Below are 17,723 nucleotides of genomic sequence, written 5' to 3' on the forward strand. Positions count from 1 at the left end.
TTAACAAAGAGCACTAAAAAGAAGTAAAATTTTGTTGAATGTAAATAAACGCATTGTAACTGTTAAAAGGAAGTCGAGATTCAAAATAAAACTCAAATTTTTTAACTCTATTGCTTTATCTCTTGTTTATTCTTATTAAAATACGATTATGTGTAACTTGATTAATTGAGTTGCGGCTTACAAACAAGTAGGTATAGAAAAAATGAATAATTTATGTGTTTGTATTAAAAGTGACTAATGCTACGAATATGTATTTATTTTTAGGGAAATGTAGCTGCTGCTTTCATGTAATCCTGGCTTATCAGCCATGTTGGGACTGAGCGTTTTGAACGCCATCACTTTCAGAGTTTGTGAAGATTTAGACCGGAACTTCCGTCGGTTTGGATCAGTCCATTGGGCTTAAATGGAAAAGAAAGAAATGTTGTTGGTGAAATAATTTTTATATAAATATTTGTACACTTCATATGCTCACCAGTTCATTGTTGCTGCTGGCTTGTGTAGAGGCCCATGTCCTCCTGGACTTTTAAAGCCAGCGGTAGCGGTCTCTGCGGCCAAGTGCGTTGCTGCAGTAGCTTCTCCGCCCTGGCCAACTGTTGTTGCAGTGCCTCGATGGTGGGGTAAATTTGCTGCTCGATAAACTCGGACACGGTGTACTGGTCGTACACCTCGTACAGCAGCTGCTGGGCCTCGCGCGCCATCATGCGCAGCTCCTCGATCACCATTGGCGCCCTGGCGGTCAGGTCCCGCACCCTCAGCGGCGAACTGAAGTTGTGCCGCACATTGTAGTCGGAGAGCCAGGCGCTCTCCTCGCGAGTATGCTGCAGATAGACTCCGATCTCGGACAGCTTTTCTAGCAGGCGCATGGCAAACTTGTAGATCATGTGACCCGGATAGGTGCAAACATCGAAAAGCTGACTGTGATGGCCGTTCTGGTGCAGATCCAGCCAGGGGCGACCCGACCGCCGGCTGTCCGGCTGGAAGGCGCACTGCATGACGCGCACCAGTTCATTGTCCTTCGGATTGGTGCTGAAGTAACCCTTCGAGACGGTCGACAGCGAAGTCATCAGGCTGGGCAGCCCCACCGGCAGCAGTTCACAGAGCACGGCGAAGTGATCGTACCGCTGCCATCCAGTCAGAGCCAGTCCACGGATACCCTTGGCAAAGCGTCCGCCCTCCTTGGCAATCACCGCCAGCCAGCGGATGTTGTTCTCCAAGTGCTGTTGTAGTGGTGGCACCAACAGGCTCTCGCCGAAGGCTCCCTTGAAGGCGGACGCCGTCCAGGCGCCGGGAAAGATCTTGGCATAGGTGTCCCACAGCTGCGGCTGGATGAAGCGATAGATATCGCTGGCGTACACCCACACCATTGGCTCCACGTAGCTGCCCACCTGCGAGTTCTGCAGCTCGCTGAGCGACATCGATCGCAACTGGTCGTCCCAGATGACCACGCCCAACTCCGGCCACTGGCGGCGGATGAAGTGCGCCAGGCTAACCACGTGCGAGAGGAAGAGCTCGCTGCGCATCCGCTGGCGGCAGTTGGAGCAGGCTCCCATGTTCTGCACTTCGTCGCATCCGATGTGGATGTGGGTGAACCTGATCGGGGCCCTTGGAGCGGCAGAGGCAGGTGTGGATTGGCCCAAGCACTGCAGGTGCAGCTCGATCACCTGGGTGAGCATCTGTTCCAGGAGCGCCATGCTCTGCGGCTGGCTGGGGCAGATCGACTGCGGACTAATGGCCAGCTCGCGCAGTTGCTCGTAGCCGGAGAGCTTCAGGACGTACTCCATGTGCCCAAAGGTCTGGATAAGCGGCATCACGCTCAGTCCGTGCAGAGCAGCACACTCCAAGAAGTCCTGCAGGGAATGAGGTAAAGATTTATTAGATAATATTTAATATTCATACCTTGGCTTTAAACGATATTTGTATAAAAAAATTCAACGAGGTATACCACTCATAAATCGGATAAAAATTAGGAAAGTTATGATCTTTACTATTTTCGGGACTCCGAGATTATCTACGACCATACCCTCAGTTCATCCTCCTTATAGGCATTAAGAGCCGCCAGAGGCTTCAAAGCTCCGCTGAAGGGGAACATGTCCTCGTACTCGATGAGCAGGCCAGTGGCTCCAAGTTCCCGCAGCACCGGCAAAAGTTCCTTGAGGAAGCTCAGCTTGGGCGGGGCGCCCTTCAAGTCCAGATGCACGAGACGCTCGGCGGGAGCCCTCGGACCATCCGGACCGATCCCGGCCACCACCGGAATCCCCATGCGCTGCAGTTCGTGCTCGTACTGAGTCTGTCGCTCCGACGAAGTGAGCATTCGCTCATCCTCGGCATTGGCATTCAGCTCCTCCATTCCGGCGTTCCTTTGTCGCTGCTGCTGTTCGAGGATCTTGAGGCGCTCCTGCTCGAACAGATAGCTCTCGGACAGGGGAAGTGGTGCCTTCTTCGCTTGCGTGGGTCGCAGAAATCGCACGTTGCCCAACCGCTGGACCGGCGAAGGTGACTTCTCAATGGCGTTGTCTTTGAGTCGCTCGGCTCTCAGAACTCGATTGGCCTGGGCAATTAGCTTCTGGATGATGTGCACCTGCTGATAGCCAGTGGTCTCCTGCTGCTGGCGTTCAGAACTGGCGAGTGCGACCGGTGGCTGTGCGGAGGAGGCTGTCGTATCGATTAGTATGGCCCACGTCCAGAGGCCGAGGAGCACCAGGCCAGACACAACGAGCAGGAAGGAAAGTTTACGGCGCCAAATAAATATCCACAGATTTGAGTGCATCTGCAGAGAGAAAAAAAAGTGGTCAGTTTTCTAATAAGTGAATACATAATAACTATGGGAAAACTTTTAAAGATAAGTTTTAGTAATAGATGTAAAATACTTTATAATTTTCCTCTAAAGTTTTTTGTTATTAATAGCCAATTAATTTTCTCAGTTTCTTTTGTTTTCAAACATTTATTCAGTTCTCAGTGGAAAAAAGTTGGGAATCAGCCACTGCAGTGCCGCAGAGTAAAACTTGCATCACTTTTCATAAATATTTGAAGATCCAACAAGTAGCCCCCGGAGTTATGCAACATAAATCCACACACAAGCGGCGCCACCAGCCGCACGTTACTCATACGCCACCGTAACAGGCAGGGCACGGCAACTCATTGAGGTTGAGTTAAGGGCTGTTTCCATTGTTGTTCTTGCTGTTCTTGCGGGTCGAGGCTCCTGCCTTTGTGTTTGCCCAACTCCTGAGGCTTTCAACCGTAGTAGAGGCTTAAAGGGACGATAATAGTGGCAAAAAAACTATACATATTGTATTTATGATTTGAAGCAATAAGTCAGCCCAGCTTTTAACAAGCGAGACAGAAAAACTAACTAAGTTGTTACAATTTTTCATATGAATTAAATGCTGCATTATAATATATAAGTATTTTTAAACTGTGTCAAAGGAATTGCGATTTCAAAATTATTGAAGCCAGCTGTACTTTTATTATTATCAAGCATGAAAGTTTCTGGGCTTACTGCATAAAAACAGGGAAAGTGGTTTGGCTCCTGCTTTTAATAGCTTGGCTGATAGTTTAGTCGCATTCGTTTAAATAGGCACGACTGGCAGCTTATTTAAATGAGTCTCTGGCAGAGACATAAAAGCACAAAGGTGGGGAATCCGCACAAATAGGCGGATAAAAGTCGAGCAAGGATACGAGGCGTCATTCGGGAACTGCAGGATGACAGTCAGCAGCGAACAAAACCAGAACGGTTCGACAGGCGATAAATGCAAGTGCTCAAGTGGAAATGTGCAGCCGTCTGACTGGCGGAAATTGAATTGGGTTTTCGCTGGGTTACGAGTTACCAGTGGGTGGCTGCTGGCTGGTGGCTGAGCGCCGTTTAGGCCACTTCTTACTCGGTTCGTGGTTGGCGGTTCGTGACTGTCAGCAAAGACAAACGCGGAACACTATCAAGTTTTTGTGGACACTTGTTAGTCGCTTGAGTGGAGGGGTTCGAATGGATCATCGGCATCATCACCTAAAAGGCGACTTAATGAGCGGTCTGCTTCCTTTACAAATGACAAACGAAAATATTTACATTAAAAGGAAAACCACGAAAAGGTAGGCAACATTTACAATATTACATATACTGCTAATTAATTGGTATTTCATTTTGACTGGTGTACGAGAAAGGAAAAACATTTTAATCAACAGCAGATAAAATATTAATTATGTTCAACAAAAATGATATAACCAAATGCCCTCATACTTAAAAACCCAATTGACATCAATAAAAAATAAACTTAATTAAAAGTAATTATAATCCTGCTCATAATCTATACCGAATCAAACAGAATATGATTTAGTTTACTTTTAATATCATCAATTAAAAACCATGACAAACATGACAGGGATTTAATATAAACATTTGATCAACCATTTGCCATTTTCCTTTGAAATTCAACATTAATTGAGTTGTATATCAAAGAGAACATCATTTTATTGATTTCACTAGGATATTTTTAAAACTTTTTCCCTCATGGAGAGCTGCATAAATTTAGTGACTTTAACGACTATTTACCATCAATTTTGCATTTGGGAAATAGCCAAACGAGATCCGATTGCTGACCCATTTGGCTTAAAACACATTTGCATTACTACGCTGCCGCTCACTCTCGACTTTCCATCTTGTGTTTTTGCCAAAATTGTACAGCCAAAACATTTTCCTTTGGGGCATTGAAAGTGGCGGAATGCAAAGAGGCAGGCCTAGAAATCGTGTGAGTTTCTCTCGGGTATCTCTATATTTTGCCAACCACAATAACTACTTTGAATGGGTGCTCTCGTTTTTCAGGCGCTTTGTTGGCTGAAGTTCTCGCCAAGGATGCAGAAATAGAGAAGCCAACACAGCAAACAGAGGCGCCCGAAGGGGGAGATGTGTGATATGTGAGGGGGGACAGAAAGGGGGGAGATGTGTGATATGAGCCAAGAACAGAACAAGCACCCTACATTCACATCTTCTTTCATGTCGGGTTGCATACTGAAAAAAAAAGTATTATTCCTGTGTTCATATTGACAAAGATATATTAAGCAGTATTTAAATATATATAATAATATTATAATGTTTACCCCTGATCATAAATTTTTAATAAAAGCAAATGAGCATTTTTAATTAAAGCAAAGTATAACTTCATAGATAGATGTCTAAATTGAAGTAAAATATTGCAATTTTCTTTTTAAACATAACGCAACAGCTTTAAATCTTTGAACCAGAAGCCAATTATTGTTTACAATAAGTTTTCGAGATTTTCTGTTTCTGTGAAAGTCTTTCTCCGAGTGCACACAATTGATGTTTTCACTTTCCTTGTTCGTTACCGACAGAACCTGACAAGACACGGTCTCGACAGGACAATGGATCGGTGCTAATTGCATTCGGCTCGTCAGACAGAACCGAAAACAGTTTGCAGCGAGCGTTTCCTAAATTAAATGTAATTGCACCGCAAAACCGACAGGCCAATTTGCAGTTGCAATTCACGGCGTTTCTGGCCGGGCGTTCGTCCATTTCCTGCCCAACTGTGACTGTGACCTCAGCCCACTCATTCAGTTGAGAGCCGGGCTAGAAAAAGCAGCCATGTTCTTCTGTGCAACCACCGACAGGACCCGCTGTGAAGTGTCCGCCCACCACACAATTTGGCTGTTTGCCACAAAAAATATAGAAACGAAACTGAAGTGTTTTCAAAAACAGAAAGCAACCGAAAAAATGTTACAAAAAATCCAAAAAAAACATTAAGCGCTTGCTGATGGACCTCGAAATGTACTCATTCACTGTTTATGAGGCCTCCATTCACAGCGTTTAACGGACAGATGCCATTAAAGTTATACAAGTGGCCAGCAATAAATTTGCCTCATTTGGAGCACAACATTAAAAATAAAAAATGTAGCACACAATTTAATTGTGATTGCAGGAAATTTAAATTGAATGTACGATTAACAATGCAGTGAAAACGATAAATTAAAATACTCTGCGCAAGGTTATAAAAACAAAGAAGAGTAAATAAATTGATAAGCTTTTAAGCATGTGGACTTTAAAACTATTCATTTCATTTGAATTCACTTTTTAAATATCTCTGGCTCACACACAGCAATGCTTTTCTTTTATTTCCTCAATTTAGTGCAATATAAAATATCCTTTTGGCCGACGTTTTTCTTAAAGCTACTCTACAGTGCTCTTCCTGTTCTGGATTTTCCATTCAGGGGCTCTCGCATCGCTTATATTACATTCCCTGCATTGCATTTTGAGGAGCAGAAAATTTGCCTGCCACTGCAACGGAACAGGCGAAGGAGAACGCCCTGGTAAGGCTGCCTTAAGTTGGCTTTAAGGATAATGCTGCCGGTCAGGCCATAGTTCACTTCTTTGGCCCATAAAAAATGTACACAGGGGAAAAAGCGAAACTTTCCTGCTTTATACAGAACTGAGAAACTTATATAAAATTATTAGAATTTTATTTGGGACTTTCTGGTTTTCTGCGCTTAACACGTTCCTCATGCAAATAGAAAAGCATTTTGTTTTGAAAGTAGTAGAAGTTCTCTTTGGGTCCCAGCTCCGGAAAATATCCCGAATTTTCCGACTCCTGAGAGTTCTTTCCTTTTGTTGAAGAAATAATACTATTGGCTTCTTTGAATCGCTTTTTGGTAGGTTCGAAATAGCTAAATGAATCTTCTTCTGTCTTGCGTTTCAATTTACTCACAAGTTCAGCCATTTATTGTTAAAGTTTCTGATATTTCTCAGGCACGTATATTGAACGTTCCTTTAAAATTGTATACAAATTTATACTAGACTACTGCTTTTACTTTTTCTTAAAACATTTTATTCTCTTAATCTGTAAAGGAGCTTCAACAGAGTCAACGCATTTTTTCTTGGTGCACAAACTGTTGAAAGGAGGCTGAAGCTGAGTTGAGTACTTGGGCTTGGAAAATATTGTGCTAGCTTCTCCCTCCGGTACGCAACCTTATTGGTCTGAGAGCCATAATCGGCAATTAGGCCATTTAACGCCTTATTAACGTCCATTAGCAGGCGGCCACTATTGGACGATGATTCGTTGGCCAAACATACCGGAGAATATCCATCTTGCCCCTTTTCGACTGCCTTCTCGGCCAGACTCAAGATGCCTAGATGGCCACTCAAATAAATTTCAGCAGCTCAGAAGTGCAGCACTTGCCTCTGGGGGAAATAATTGGAAATGGGGTTTGGAATTCTAGGCCAAGGAGCTGAAGAGCTGGTGCAGTTGGAGCCTCCTAAATTGGCCTTAAAAATGGCAGGGGATTTTTCCAGTTGAAATGAATCGGGGAAGTCATGAGAAATAGCTGGAGAAAGGAAATAAATAGCCAGGAATTTCTATCGAGGGATCCTCAATGTGTTTCAGTGCAATATCTCTATCTGTATTTATAAACCAGCAGCCAGAAATGCAGTGCCATAAAACACTTTAATTCCGCCATAAGCCCGGCTATTTTGTTGGCAACGGAATGCCACGAAAATTGGCAATCAAATGTATGCAAATATACTATCCTACCCGCATTTTCCTCACATCCTGTGTAGAATTCATAATTGGCAAAGCAAACAGACGGGTAAATGAGAATGAGAACAAACAAAAGCGAAGCGAAACGAAACGAAACTCGTTGCCGGTTGTAATGAAAATACTCTGATGAACTAGTCCACCGTTTCCCAGTTATTTTCCCTTCTTTCAACTCACAAACTTGCCGTGTTGAAGCAAAACTTCGCCAAGCGTCAAAAATCGCCAGCATTCCCGTCCCGACCAGTCTTAATAAAAACGTTGTTACCTACTTCATAAGTAGATTATAACTGCAAAAGTTTAGAGCGAAAAAAAAGACCAGCGCAGCTGAGGAAAGCGAAGAAAAGCGAAGGAAAATGGGGAGGACGGGAAATTGGGGAGAATTAGAACAGAGCGTCCATAACTATGCAACACTCAGTTTGTTCGCTCGAAAGCGCTAAGCAGCAAAAAGCGAGACAGGAGGCAAGAGGCAAAACTGTCACAGCAACAGCTGCAGCACGAGTAAAAAACGGGATCCATAAAAAAGTCCTCGTCTGACTGCCTCGACAATTTGATACCATAAACTGGGAATCCTGAAACCCATACTGTTCGCCCATAAATCCAAGCTGTTCATAAAAAGTTTATGTGTGGCACAAGGATAAAAAATCGCACAGTTCCAATTCAACTTTAATATTTATTATTATAAAATAGTACAAAAAATATATGAACAGACTTTGGAGAATTGCATCATAAATAATTAAATAATTCCTTATTTAACTGGTAATATTTAGCTAGACAGAAACAATATACCCTTTGACCAATGGGTGGCCACAAAATCACGGCAAGGACACGTAGCTAGTGTCCCGCCTCAAAAGGGACCCTCGACGACGGCGTGTTTATAATTTGAAATGATTTTTTGCTGCATTTTACTGCCAACAAAACGGGTGACAGAGCAAAGATTGCGGACGAAAAGGGGGCGACTGAGTGGGGAAACGTGCTTGGACATTTTTGTTTGCCGGCTGCCTCACTGATTTCTAGATAGTCCTGTGAGATGCACATTACATAAATACATATATACATACGAGTATGCTGACTGGATAGCCAGAAAGGTACGTTTGCTTTGTGGTCAGCGATTGTTGTTAGGCGATACGTGCCCCATGTTGCTGTTGCAATGGCATTGTCTTTGTAACGGAGGATTCAATCAGAGCATACACATCACATCCTGTGTGTCCTGCATCCAACATTCTACATCCTGCAACGCCAACGGCAGACTGGCAGGCTGGCAGGCACATATGCTCCAGTTGAGCTGTGCGAACATCGATTTCAATTGCATTATGGGCTTTACAGTGATTTATGAGTCCTTTCTGGGAAACAAATAAATTGAAACGCAAGGACACGAAAGGCCAGCAGACAAAACCAGGCTAAATGAACTTGTCTCTTGATTAATTTTCCTGTTTTCAAGCTTCGATGTCGGTAGAAAATGTATATTGCAAAATTTTCTTAGGAAACTTGAAAACCGACTGAATCAGAAGTTTAAACAATAAAACACATCGTTATCAAATAAAAAACAAATAAATTTCATCATAAACTAATAACAAAGATATCATTTCATATTCTGCATTAGACATTTCATATTTAAAATAATTTGTGTTGGGAATATGTAAGAATTTCATTGCTTAATCTACCGGAAAAGTTTTAAATTTAATAACAATTCAGCTTCGGAAATTCAGCTCATTCAGCCCTTTGTTAACAAAGTTTATGTGGCTTTCCCAATGTTTATTCTATGAGCGCGTGTGCAACGCTGCGTATGCGTGATATTTATTTAGCGATAAGAATGCCGTGGCCAGTAAACGCAAACAGTCCGCATCATTAATTCCAAATGTCAACGAAATGCAAATGCAAATGCGAGTCTATTTGTTTGAACTCCGTGTGTTTGTGTTCATTTCCAGTTTTCTGAATTATTTGTACGAGAGAAAAAGCCAACTCCCGCCGCCTTTTAATTCCGGTGAAAGCCATTAAATTCTCTTGTTGGGGAAAGGCAGTGAAATGCAGACTAGGCTGCGCTCCACCCGCCCCCTTTGGGAAAACGCCCCCCGAGTGCAACGCCTGCCGTGCTGTTGACTTGTCTACTGATGACAGCAAATGACGAGCGACGACAACAAAATGTTTACTAATGCAGACCCGAAAGCCATGACAGCAAAGGGGCGTGGCAAGTGTTGGCCCACATTTTAGGATTGAGCATATGGAGAGGCTTCTCTAACGAGGCAGATGCTCCAGCATCGCCGATGGAATGCACTCTAGGGCTCCCAGGACTCGCAGGACCCAGAGCCACTCGAACGAGGACCGAGCTCTGATTGATGTTTATGAATTATTAACTGACTGCAACGAAAGCAGCTCAGCTCCATCCGCTCTCGAAACTCGACGAGTTGATGGATGCCAGCTCGAAATGGTTTTCAAGCTGCAATTTGAGCACTCAGTGCTGCAGACCCAGATTAAAAATGGTTCAGACGGGTTATCTGCCTTAGTGTACTGCTTCAATTAGTTTAAGGCGATTTCGATTCAATCCTCTGAAGCCAAGTTTATCATAAGCGGTTGAAAACCAAATTTAATTGGGTACTCAATGTTAACGAACCAATTAAATTTGCATATTATAACTTATAAAAGAGGTCCCTTATCTAATCTATTGAAATATTAACGATCTTTGCTTGAGTTCTTATTGAGTTCATAAAAAGAAACTATTGACCTAAATTATTTTTTTTAAATGCAGACTGCCTAAAGTGCTGTTCAAATAATTGTAATGTCAGAAATTTATCTAGACTGCACATCAATTGAAAAGTCTTTAAAGTTAACATGCTGTCAAGAAAAACTTCGGGAAAACACAGATAGCTATTCAAGTTTCGCAAGAAAACTCTTTTTGCATTCTTTTACATCAATGCCTTCACAAGAGATCCTTAAAAAACATTTTACTTAGAAACATTTTCAGAGGCAGCCGACAGCTTACTATTTTCTCACAGATATTTCAAGCCGATTATAAATGCAAACACAGATCCTGAGAAGACATAACCACAAACGAGAGATTATATAAAATGGCTGGAAGTAAATGCCCCATCTGGATTAAGTTGCACATCAATTGAAAAGTCCACAAAGTTCACGTAAGGAGCGAGGAGAAACTTTAGCTGTTTTAAGTTTACAGCTAGCATGTTGCAAGTACCTTGATGCCCCGCCCACATTTTCCCACGCCCACACAATGCAAACTTTGCAGCACATTCGGCATGCACACGGGTTAAGGATGATGGGATGGGATGGGATGGGTGCCGAGGGGTAACCAGGACATGTCAAACACTTTAATCTAACTTTTGGTCAGTTGTTTAGATGGCTGCCTTTGGGCCATGGCTTTGGGAATTAGCCAAGATCAACACAGTGTGTCGAACTTTTAGTTTGGCAGTGACTTTCGAGGTGATTGAATTTGGCCAAACTGGCTCTCTGGCTTAATAGGACAACTACTGGATATATGTCGACAGCCGCATTGTGTAATTTGTCTTGCAGTCTTGCAGTCAGGCAGTGTTGCAGTCTTGCCGTCTTGCTGCAGAGCACACAGAAGCCAAGCCAATTAATCACTGTCGGCGGTGGTGGTGGTGCAGTGTCAGGCAACACGGCGTATGCGCAACTCCGGTTGAGCTGTCACCCGCACACTTTTGCTGCCACCCTTCGCTTGGGAAACGTCTTAAAAATTAATTAGGCCCTCGCAAGCAGATGGGCGGAGCAGCCAAGGAGATTAGCTGACGGAAGTGGGCCAAAGCCAAAGCCAAAGTCAAATTTAACTCTTCCTAAGCCGCCTTTCTCCCTGGAGAGACCCATTCAGTTTAGACAAACAAAGCGAACGCCACCCAGCATTTCCATATTTTCCAGCAGCATTTTACCGCCTTTGGCCACATTTGCATAATTCTGGCCGTCTGCAGCAATTAAAATATTTTCACTAATTTCATTTCGGGGCCAGAGCGAGAGAATTACCATGGAAATTATAACAATTCAAATGCATTAAGTGCAACAGCAAATAACCATTCCCCCCGTTCGTCCCCTCGTTTTGTATAAACGCTCCGCCCTTTTCGTTTTGCATCCTGTAAATTCAAATGGGAATGCAAAGTGTGCGAGCATCAAAAACGGCAACAAACAAGCCGAGGGTTTAATTCGACACGACGAAGCCCCAACACGCTGCATTTAAATTTGAATTTGCATCAACAACAGGCAGGGGAAAAACGCCTCGGGCGATTCTAATTTGTGTAAATACAACTGAGGCCTTAATAGACAGTTTATCGGAATTTATTTGTTCACCAAAGGAGGCTTTAAAATTTTAAAGCACTTCAAAAGGTGAAAAGTTTAAATCTATGTTTATGTATATAATTTAAAAGATATTGTAGTTCCCAATTAATTGACTTATCATGACCTTAAAAAATATGTGTAGCTAAAATTAAATAAATGCGTACAAAAAACTCCAATATATAAAAGACAGTTTTGTTTATAGCTCTTTAAAAATGATATGGTTATAATATGGTTTGTATTTCCTTAGAAAATCTGAGCCCACTAAATGCTTTTGGTAATTTATTATAGTTTAAAGAATAAACCTGGTTCGCTATGAATTGAGCTCTTTGACTGAGGCTCCAAACCAAGTGGCAAAGTTCTAATGCCCCCAACAAATTTTGCAACTATGTAAATTGGAGCAGGTCTGCTCCGTTGGGGACACGAAATGAGCCTAGGAAACTTTTGTCTGCGGTCCGCAGGACTCCTGCCAACTGGTGCCAGTTCCGCTAGGTTCTCCCATCCTTGTCCTCGTCCCCGTCCTCGTCCTCATCCACATCCTGTTTTGCACATGTTCAGACCCTTTCCACTTTGCATGCGAGAAATGCGGCGTATTTTGCCATGCTTCCAAATGAGATTCCGCTGCGAGCTTAATGCTATTGTTGCATGTTGCACGTAGCGCCCCTATCCGCCGTATCCTCCGTGTCCTCCGTGTCCTGTTCATCCTGCTGCACGTTCTGGTTGTTTACACTCGCAATGTTTTCGTTTTGGTTGTCACCGTCTGCCCAAATACCAGCACTGGCTGCTCCTCCATCCCGCTGATCCACTTCGCTTTTAACTCATCCCGCAGGGCAAGGTCTGACTTCAATACGCACTCATGCAAATATAATCGGGGCACACGCACAGCGCTTCTTGGGTTTCCTCGCCCTCCACCCGACTCCGCTGCATTCCGCAGGACACGTCCCCATGCGATGTCATCAGCAGAAGCGGCGGCGGAGCTCTAAAAAACTTTTAAATGAAGCACAGCCCAGGATGCAAGCCTGACCGCCAAACAACTAACCACAGTGAGCCAACAAATAGTGGGCACACTGGGAATGCCAAATTCAACTATTTACCAGGAATCGGGTGCAGGGAAAATCCACAGAATAGACAATTTTGTGGAGTCCTTTGTCAGAATTTGGGCTAAAAATATCCGTTGGCTGCCTTGGTATGGGTTTCTATTCCCAAAATAAGTTACCATAATCGCAACTGATAGTTGATTATTTTTGGAAGTATATATTTCTATTATATAAACCAATCCTTTTGGTTTTAAATAATTTAAAAATTTACCAATTTATTATATTTTAATGCAAATTAAAAAAGAAAATGATACGTTCACTTACGGTTTATTATGTTTTCTACAGCGTTTATCTCTTTTTCCGACTTTATTCAAAAAAACCTGTCATCCGATATTTTTGATGTTATCCTGTTACACCTAAATTACCGGCGGTATATTCTGCGAAGTCTTTATTTTTACGTAATCTCTCGGACTGCCACATTTACCCGTTCCCTGGTCCGCAGGTTGCGTTTTCACGCATGAATGCTTTCGGCTTCCATTCTCCGCTTTCCCCCGTCGATGTTTCCATTCATCTCGTATTTCCTTGGGTTTATATCTGGCTTGTGGCCGCCAATTCAGCTTCGCTCGGCCTCAGCAGAACGGACAACCTGGACGGAACGGACAACCTGGACAGAACGGACAAACTGGACAGCAGAGCTCGTGGGAAAGGTCCCATTGTTTTAAACTACACACAATCTGCAGGGAGATGTATGCGTGTTAAACTTTTTCGTTTTCCCTGTTCATGCGTTTATGAAAATTGTAAAAATATACCGGGCTTCCCCTCTTTTCATTTCCCATTTCCCAACAGCTTTGGACACTCGGCTGCGGTGGCCAAAGTGTGAATGTGTGAATAAATAAGTTGTGTGTGTGCCTGTGCGGCAAGTTGCCGGGGTTTGCCGTGGCTAATTAAATATTTAAATGTAATTTTGGAGCGTTAATCAAAATTAAGTTAATTAACTGTGGCGGCTACGCTTTAATTAGGCCACACAGAATATATGCATATACTACTCTGGGTGTCTCCCCAATGAGATATTGAAAAGGGGAGCAGCATTCCACTTCTTAAAGCGATGCCAAGGTGTATAAATAAATGTGGTCTACTTTTTTGGGTCACCGAGCAAATGGAGCGCACCTAAGTTTATATCTACATTTAAGTTTTACTTAACGTTCAGGTACGTTCGGAAAAACTGTAACATCAAAAGACGCTTTAGGTAATAAAATTGGGAAACAAAAGAAAAATGCTGTGGGAAATGCGCCTCTAAATATTTTAAATCCTCAGATGGATAATTGGACAATGGATATTGTTTGTTTTTGAGCTATCGTACATGCATTTCATATTTTAGTTTTTTTTTTTTTTCAAGTATTAAACCGAAATTAGATAAAATTCGGTATTATAAACGAGGCTTAAAGCCGTTAACCATCCAGAGCAATAGTTGGTTAGGTCCACACTTGAAGACACCGTGAAGAGGTTGAGATTGTAATTCAACCTTTGGCTCGTTGCCGTTTTTCAAGGCAATTGAATTACAAGTGCAGCAACCTGAAAATACAGCCAGCACTTGTATGGTAAGGCGACAAGGGCGGAAGGAGCGGGGAAGAGGCGAGGCGGAAGCGGAAATGCCTGCCATCGGAGTGCGGGGCTTCATAAATCCTGGCTGGCAACGACCGCAACACCCGACAATCCACCCACTTGCCCCGATTCACTGAAATATGCTTGCGTCAGTGCGATGCCAAAATCCAGCTGCAGCTGCTCCGCAAAACGATACAAGCGGCACGGGTGAAGGTCCAACCAAGAGAAGTACTTATCCCTTCCACAAATTATTCGCTCTCATGCGCTTAATCCGCAAAAAATACTATAGCTGAACTCCTCAAAAGGAAAATTCCTGCAAGACTTAATGGAACAACAATAGAGAGCAGAATATACCCAAACAAAGAACGTGCGTTGCAATGCACATTAAATTCTTCTGTTAAAGAGTTGTTAAACTTCAGAAAATCATTATTCTGATAGTGGTAAATTTAAACACTTAAGTTAAAGAGTTCAATTTTCTCGTTGTTTTCAAGAAAATATTTTAATAGCAAAATTAAACTTAAACTATTTAAACGGTATTCAGGTTACTTAGCTTAAACGCAACTACCTTTCTAAAGGATATTTTAAAACAAACGAAGCGTCTTTATCTTTAGAGCATCAAAGTTGCAATTTCTTTGAAAACAAAATAGTTGAAAACTTTTTGTTACAATAGCATTCAACTAGCCGAGTATAAATTTAATTAGAGATTTCCTTGAACCAAAACCAACAGCTGTCCAAACAGATTAAAAGATTCGCTGCAAAAAGAGCTCGACTGTAAATGACTCAACAAAATGGCAATTGCACTATCATCAGATTCCCATTCAATTCCGGTGTTCTTCACCTTTTCTCTGCTGTGATGTTAATTAATGTGCAGAAAGCCTTAAATTTTCAAACAATTCGTTATGCGTAAATAAAAATAGCAAGATAATGCCATTAATTAAAGGTTAATTCAATTACCGAGAGTTATGAGTCAGGGGGGATTATTGTTCTACACATTAAATGTAAATTAACACAGATTTGTGGTCCCCAACTGGGATCCAACTTTTCCACTAATGGCGACAGCAGCAGATGCTGCACGGCAAAATTCTCGAGAGCAGTGCAATTCACTGTTTCCAATTCGAAATGTTTCTAATTGAATGGGCCAGCGGGTGGATGGTGGTATTGTACGTGAGGATGTAGTTCTGGGTGGAGGGAAAATTTCGCCAGCTTTGCGAAAAAAACTAATGTTTGTAAACGAAAGTCAACAGGAGCTGGAGCCTAACCACAAACAAACAGACACACATCAGCACAAAATCTGATTTCGATTCCAATTTAGAATGAAAGGGAAAAAAATGCGACCCTTGGGAAATGTCGCCCTCGATTTTGACAGAATTAGAAATGCAAAAGGATTACCGGGCCAACGATTTGCCCAATAAAATGTGTCAAATAAAAATTGACAAAGAGGGATTTGGGGGCCCCGAAAGCGACATTATTCATTTGGTAAACGATTGCCCACTAGGGGGACACAAAAAAGGGGGTTCTCCAGGGGCCTTCCGAGTGTTCCATTTGAATGCCCCGCATTGCCATAGGCTTCAACACTTTCGAACAATCGCTGAAAAGAGCCAGTCTTAGAGGCCATATGCAAAATACGCGGAGCACTTATATTATGGGATATAGAAGGAGTAAAGTGGGTTGTGGAAAACGCTCAAAAATCGGCCGTCACGTGCTCGCTGAGTAGGCAAAAGTAAAAAAAAAATTAAAAAAAAGAAACGGGAACCATATGTATATTTTTGAACGTTTTTTGAACTCAACTGTTAAAGCCGTTTAATCCCCTTCGGTTTCGAGTGGTATTCAATCAACTGTCAATTTGTTCAGCTGCATGGCGTCGAAATCGCGCACATTGCAGGGAATTCGAAAAAGAAAAAAACCGGAGAACACGTTTAACGGTCGCGAGTGTTGCAGTTGCACTGAGTGCGTTTCAAACAAACACCGTTATTTCCAGAGCACCAAACATAAACAAGCCAGCGACTGGTCACACTGTAAATGTTAACAGGCAGCAACAAGAAATTGCATACACACGAAAGTAACACCGGCTTTTGCACCTCTTCCTCAAACTTAAAGTCTTCACAATAAACATGAAAAATGTTAAATTTATTAAACAAAAAGCTTACCCATTGACAACTGGATCCAGCGCTAAATAATTTGTTGTGTAGGAGTGCTGTAACAAATTTTAGCAAATATTTCCTTTTCGCAAAGCCTATGCACTTTCCATGGTCTGTACTTTACCGTATGAAATACGAGCTTTGCTGCATGACGATATCTAATTAATCTGGCAACTTCGCAAAAGCTTTTTTCGGGATCTGGCAAAATTGACTCAAGCTCTATATCGATTATAGCGAATAAACTTCGATATTTTTTCTTAAGTCTTAGTTTAAATAATTTATTTTTTGATAAACATCGAAATAAATCATAAATAAAATTCATAAAGAAACAGCGTTTGTTTTATTTTCTTAAAAAATAATTTTTAATTAAAAACATTTTACATAAAATGATATACATAATTGAATTTGGCGCTTTCTCTATGGGTCGTTCTCAACAAATATATTAGTACGATATGTGTTTTGTACTCGTAATTGAGTTCGATCAATCTATGTTTATGACATTTTTTTTATTTAGCTCAGGAAGTGGTTGGGCGAAAACAAAAAAGATTTGTTACAGGAAAAACATCGGTTTAAAAAACTTCTTTAAACATCGATAGTATCGAGTAAACATCGATTTTTGTTCCAGCTCTAAAGACGACGACGACGCAACTTGTAGCAGTAAAAAATTTATACGAATTTGCGGTGTTTAAACGAATTAACGAAATCAATAATTTATTGAAAATAAAGTGAAAATGTGAATGTTGTGTTTGCTTCTGAAATGACATCTATTTAAAATGCATTTCAACGCGATAGCTCGCTGTGAAAATTTCGTACAGGCAAAAAAGAGCCGATTTTTAGTGGAAGAAGAAGAGGCAGCAGCAGCCGAACAGGCAGTAAAAGCAATCGTCGAACACACGGACAAAGCGCACGGCAAATGAAAGGCGTGTGAAGAGAAAACTTGCAAAAATTACACCAACAACACAGCGGCGGCAGGCAAAAAAGTGTGTTTAGAAAAGAAATTAAAAGCACACGCTCATATACATACACACACATCTACAAACGAATAAACACATACAAATCGAAGCAAGAGAATTGGTGCAAAAAGCAAAAACGAAGTAAAATAGCGCGCGGTTTAATAATAAATA

General features: G+C 42.0%; 1 protein-coding gene across 2 annotated transcripts; it reads right to left on the reverse strand.

Annotated features, from left to right (window-relative positions):
• Window positions 1–74: 74 nt before the first annotated feature.
• On the reverse strand, window positions 75–16,730 carry LOC108087383 (hexosaminidase D). Of its 2 annotated transcripts, none has more exons than XM_017184726.2 (4): window positions 16,250–16,381; window positions 2,021–2,767; window positions 473–1,847; window positions 75–398 (listed from the first exon to the last, which is right to left on the reverse strand). In XM_017184726.2, exons 2-3 carry the CDS (start codon window positions 2,765–2,767, stop codon window positions 477–479), a joined length of 2,118 nt encoding a protein of 705 aa, XP_017040215.1. In that variant the 5' UTR covers window positions 16,250–16,381; the 3' UTR covers window positions 75–398; window positions 473–476. The 2 variants fall into 2 exon arrangements, with proteins under 2 accessions (XP_017040215.1, XP_017040214.1); XM_017184725.2 differs by lacking the exon at window positions 16,250–16,381 and adding an exon at window positions 16,609–16,730 and having other exon boundaries at window positions 76–398.
• Window positions 16,731–17,723: the final 993 nt, after the last annotated feature.

This window comes from Drosophila ficusphila, unplaced genomic scaffold (assembly GCF_018152265.1).
Source record: "Drosophila ficusphila isolate 14025-0441.05 unplaced genomic scaffold, ASM1815226v1 contig_791, whole genome shotgun sequence".
Classification (NCBI taxonomy): domain Eukaryota; kingdom Metazoa; phylum Arthropoda; class Insecta; order Diptera; family Drosophilidae; genus Drosophila; species Drosophila ficusphila.